The sequence below is a fragment of the Psammomys obesus genome, unplaced genomic scaffold (assembly GCF_907164565.1).
Source record: "Psammomys obesus unplaced genomic scaffold, mPsaObe1.curated_primary_1811, whole genome shotgun sequence".
Classification (NCBI taxonomy): domain Eukaryota; kingdom Metazoa; phylum Chordata; class Mammalia; order Rodentia; family Muridae; genus Psammomys; species Psammomys obesus.
Window position 1 is genome coordinate 1,299,692 of NW_026596079.1, and position 4,227 is coordinate 1,303,918.

Genomic DNA, 4,227 nt, shown 5'->3' on the forward strand with positions numbered 1-4,227 from the left:
GGGACAGCTGAGTTCTGGCGGGAGCACTCATACTCAGGCTGACCAGGATGGTCTCATCTCTAATTCTGCCTGCTCTGAACCTCACACACTGAAGACACATCCCTGAACCTAGGGTGTAGTTCTCCAGAATTTTCGGATTGAGGAGGGGGAATGTGTTGAGCTGAGGGAGCGGGTGGGGCACGGTGCTCTCATGAGCCCAGTTGACCCGGGCCTCAAGTCATGGCGCCTAGGAGGAGGCGCGGACAGTTCACCTCGCGCAAGCAGGCAGCTGACAGTGGGGACTTCCCGCTCTCCGAGCACGCGCAGTACCTGCAGCGCGAGTACACGCTGCTCTCGGACAACCTGGTGGCCTGTGAGCAGCATGTGGAGCAGGTGCTGCAGAACAATAAGTTCCTGGACCGCGAGGCACGGCGCTTGCGCGAAGAGAACCGGCTTTATGCCAGTTATGTGAGCGCGCACGCCCAGCGCTGTGCCAGCTCCATCGTGCGCCTCGAGGACCAGAACCGCATGGACCTGGCGCTGATCCGGTGGCAACGAGCCGAACTGGCGTCTCTTTACCAAGGGCGTGAGGAAGGAGTGCGTGCGCAGCTAGTAGAAATGCAGATGCGCGCAGAAAACATGGCCCAGAAGGTTCAGGAGCTTCAGCCCTACAAGGCCAGTGCGAGCGGTCCCTCGGACCGGGCGGGGTCGAGGGGGATGGGCGTGCTCCCCAGCTGTTTGCTGATCCGCGACCTCCCTACAGGAGCTGCAGCTGGAGCAGCTGGCGAGAATCCGGACCCTGGAGCGCGAGCTGCTGCACATGCGCGTGGAGCACACGCTGCTTCTCAACCGGGCGAAGCGACGTTTCATGGAAAACAAGACGACTTTCGAGCGTGAGGCCCGCCAGCAAGTGCTGTCCTTGGCGCGACGCGCAGAGCGGACGGCAGCTCGTGCCCTCATTTCGCACACCCAGGGCATCAAGTCGGACAATGGGCGTCTCCGTCAAGAGCTCCTGAGGCTTCTCCTCCGGGCCCAGTTACTGCTGGAGATGCGGCAGGAGCTGCTAGAGCAGCGGGAGCAGCTGCAGCAGGAACACGTGAACGTGGGGAACATGCAGCATCTACACAGCTGGCTGCACAGGGGGCCCGACGGGCCACCGCTCTGGCAGCCGCCCCAAAGCCTCCCATCCAGCTTGTGCGTCAGCTCGGTTAAATCTCCTGTGGAGTCGTCCAATATCACTTTAAGGGCCCAGCTTCTGTCCCAACCATTTTTGATCCCCCCGGCCCAGTCGGTGTCACAACATGAGCCCAAGACTCTGTGTACAGACTCTTCTTTGGCCCCACCTCAAAAGTCTGTGATGGCTGTCCCAAGTCCATCACGTTTGGCAGCTCACGCCCCGTCTCTGACTCCCTTGTCCAGGAGCCCGCGGATCTCCCCGACCGCGTCAGTCAAAGGCTCCCAGGCCCTGCTGTCGGCTACCTCTTCCGTGCAGCCACGGTCGCGTGAGGATTCTCGGATCTCTCCACAGCCCTCTACGTATGAGCTTTCCCAAAAAACTGTCCCATCTGCAAAAGTCAGCAACAAGCCTCTCTCAATTCAGTCCCAAGATCGGGTCCCTCTCAACCCGCAGATGGAGGAAACTGCAAACACTGAGAATGCCACAGAAGCTGTCTTGGGGAAAGCCTGAACCCATAAGAGGGAGCAGGCCGGTAGGGTCGTGAGGTGGGAGAGACATACACCTTGGAAGCTTTCTTGGTTACATAAGGATATTAATAAAAATGGAAAATAAACCCCTTGACGCCCTGGCACCAGCTTGGTTCGCATCCCCTGTATTTCAGGTGAGCAATGGCTGACCATGGGAGCTACAAGTGAGCTCCAGATCTCCTTGCCTGCTGGAATTCAGTGCCCTTCCACCAACAGCCAGCCTGGGTAAGGAGCCAGCTAGGCAGGCATAGACAGCACTCAGGGGAAGTTGGGTAGTGTAACTTCAAGGGAATTTCTGCAGAAGAGAGCAGATTCTGTTCTCATCAGCCTAGGAAGAGCCTACTGGGCTTTCCCATCATTAAATTTAGGGAACTGCAAGATTTATCTGGGATTCTCAATGCCACACATCTAGAGAAACAGGAATACATAGGTTTTGATATTCTGAGTCATCTGGGATTCTGTTGGAAACAGTTCTAGCTTTACTGTGTGTGTTTACTGGATAGCACTTTGACCTGTTTTCTTCCAGTGTTGGGGGTTGAACCCAAGGCTGTATGGGTGATAAACCTACACCTAAGCTACATTCCTATCCCTGTCCCGCATTTCTTCAAAACACAATCAAAATTAGGAAATTCACCTTGGAGAAAATACTATCTACTAAATCATACTGGCCAGTTAGATTTTGTCACTTGTCCCAGTGGTATCTGGAGCTAGCTATGCCCCTTTCCTTGGTCACATCTTGTCCTGTCCTGTCCTTGAGGGACTCTCTCTATAGAGCAAGCTGGCCTTGAACAAAAGAGATTCTCCTGCCTCTGCTTCCCCACTGCTGGGATCAAAGGTGTGTATCACCACCCCAGCCCTTTCATTCTAATGTGCAAAGCCAGTCTTTAAAATGTTCCTTAACTGAGGTTTGAACTCTTGTCAACACAGTCAGGGACACTGACTTTGGACACATTTCCTGTCTAGAATTCTGTTCACGACAGGTGGTCCCTCCCAGTCCAAGGTGCAGGGAGCCCACAGCTTCTATACTTCTGACACTGACTGGGAATTCTCCAGTGCATGTGGGCTGGGACACGGCCTTAGACAGCAACCCCCATGAACCTCCCCCCTGTCTGGACCAGGGTAGCTTAACTAGACAGTTGCTAGAACTCGGATGCGGCCGTTTCGGGGACAAGATTGGATTGGATTAGCAAAGTAGAGGGATCTCGCACAAGAGCTCAGTCTTGAATTCCTTCTTCAGCATAACTGATCAGGCCTTTTCAACCACTCACACATTGTTGCGGGATAATGCAAATGGTGGAGCCACTTCAGGAGACAGCTTTAGGATTTAACAAAACTGCACTAAAATTTTTTTTGCCCTGGTGGTGGTGGTGGGTGCCTTAAATCCCAGCATTGGGAGGCAGAGGCAGAGGCAGAGGCAGAGGCAGAGGCAGAGGCAGAGGCAGAGGCAGAGGCAGATGAATCTCTTTGAGTCTGAGGCCAGCCTGGTCTACAGAGTGAGTTCCTGGACATTCAGGGACTACACAGAGAATCCGTGTCTCAAAAAAAAAAAAAAAAAAAAAAAAAGAAAAGAAAAAAGAAAGAAAAAAACTTGTAAAAATTTTTTAGGGATTGGGGAGACAGCTTAGCAGTTAAGAGCACTGGTTGCTATTCCAGAGGTCCTGAGTTCAATTCCTAGCACTCACATGGTGGCTCACAACCATCTCTAATGGGATTGGATGCCCTCTTCTGGTACATACATGTACATTCAGACAAGGTACCCATATACAGAAAATACATAAACAAAATCTTTAGAGTTTTATGTGGACGGGTGACTTACCTTTGTGTATATACGTGTACCATGAGCATGCTTGGTGCCTGCAGAGGTAAAAGGAAGTGTCTGATTCCCAGGAACTAGAGCTACAGATTTGGTGAGCCACTTCGTGGGTGTTAAAGAATCAAACCTGGGTCCTCAGCAAGAGCAGCAGATGCTTATCACTGAGCCATCTCTCCAGCTACCTAGGTGGCGTCTTCTAAGATCTAACAGTCCAGTCCAAGGGCCTCCAGGACTGCTGAATGAAGAGAGGAGTGTATAGGCCATGAGGGAGCATGTTCTGCTGTCCAAGAGCAGCCTCATGACCAGTTTAAAGCACACCTCTCTGTTGGTATAATGTTCTTTTTAAATGTATACGCCTTACCCTTGTTAATTCAAATGCTGATTTCCACACCCCCAACTCTCTGCTTTCAATCTGGCTATTGCATTGTGATACTCACTATAAGCATCCTGTCTCAACTCTTGTGTAAACAGGACACAAATAAAGCAACTAGATACAATGCTGTGCAATGGGAGGAGCCAGAGGACAGGAAAGAGGGGAGGAGCTAGAGAACAGGAAGGGGCGAGAAGGAGGAGGAGCTCGAGGAGAGGAGAGCGCGAGGAGAGCAGAGCGGGAGGAGAGAGCTTGGAGGACTTAAAGCATGAACCAGACCTAAGATTTCACAAAAAGCAAGTAAAATGTGGGAAATCTAAATGTTAGGAAACTGAGGGCTTGGAGGTTTAGGAGGGAGTAA

At 52.1% G+C, this 4,227-nt stretch overlaps 1 protein-coding gene across 1 annotated transcript; it reads left to right on the forward strand.

Moving 5' to 3' along the window:
• Positions 1-219: 219 nt before the first annotated feature.
• On the forward strand, positions 220-1,673 carry Ccdc166 (coiled-coil domain containing 166). Its single transcript, XM_055626649.1, has 2 exons — positions 220-654; positions 743-1,673. The coding sequence occupies exons 1-2, from the start codon at positions 220-222 to the stop codon at positions 1,664-1,666; spliced, it is 1,359 nt and encodes a 452-aa protein (XP_055482624.1). The 3' UTR covers positions 1,667-1,673.
• Positions 1,674-4,227: the final 2,554 nt, after the last annotated feature.

What these genes read in the sequence shown, in the direction of transcription:
- Ccdc166 (XM_055626649.1), top strand. Translation starts at nt 220, where the DNA reads ATGGCGCCTAGGAGGAGGCGCGGACAGTTCACCTCGCGCAAGCAGGCA. An exon ending in AGGAGCTTCAGCCCTACAAG is followed by an intron (nt 655 to 742) that starts GCCAGTGCGAGC and finishes ACCTCCCTACAG; the next exon opens with GAGCTGCAGCTGGAGCAGCT.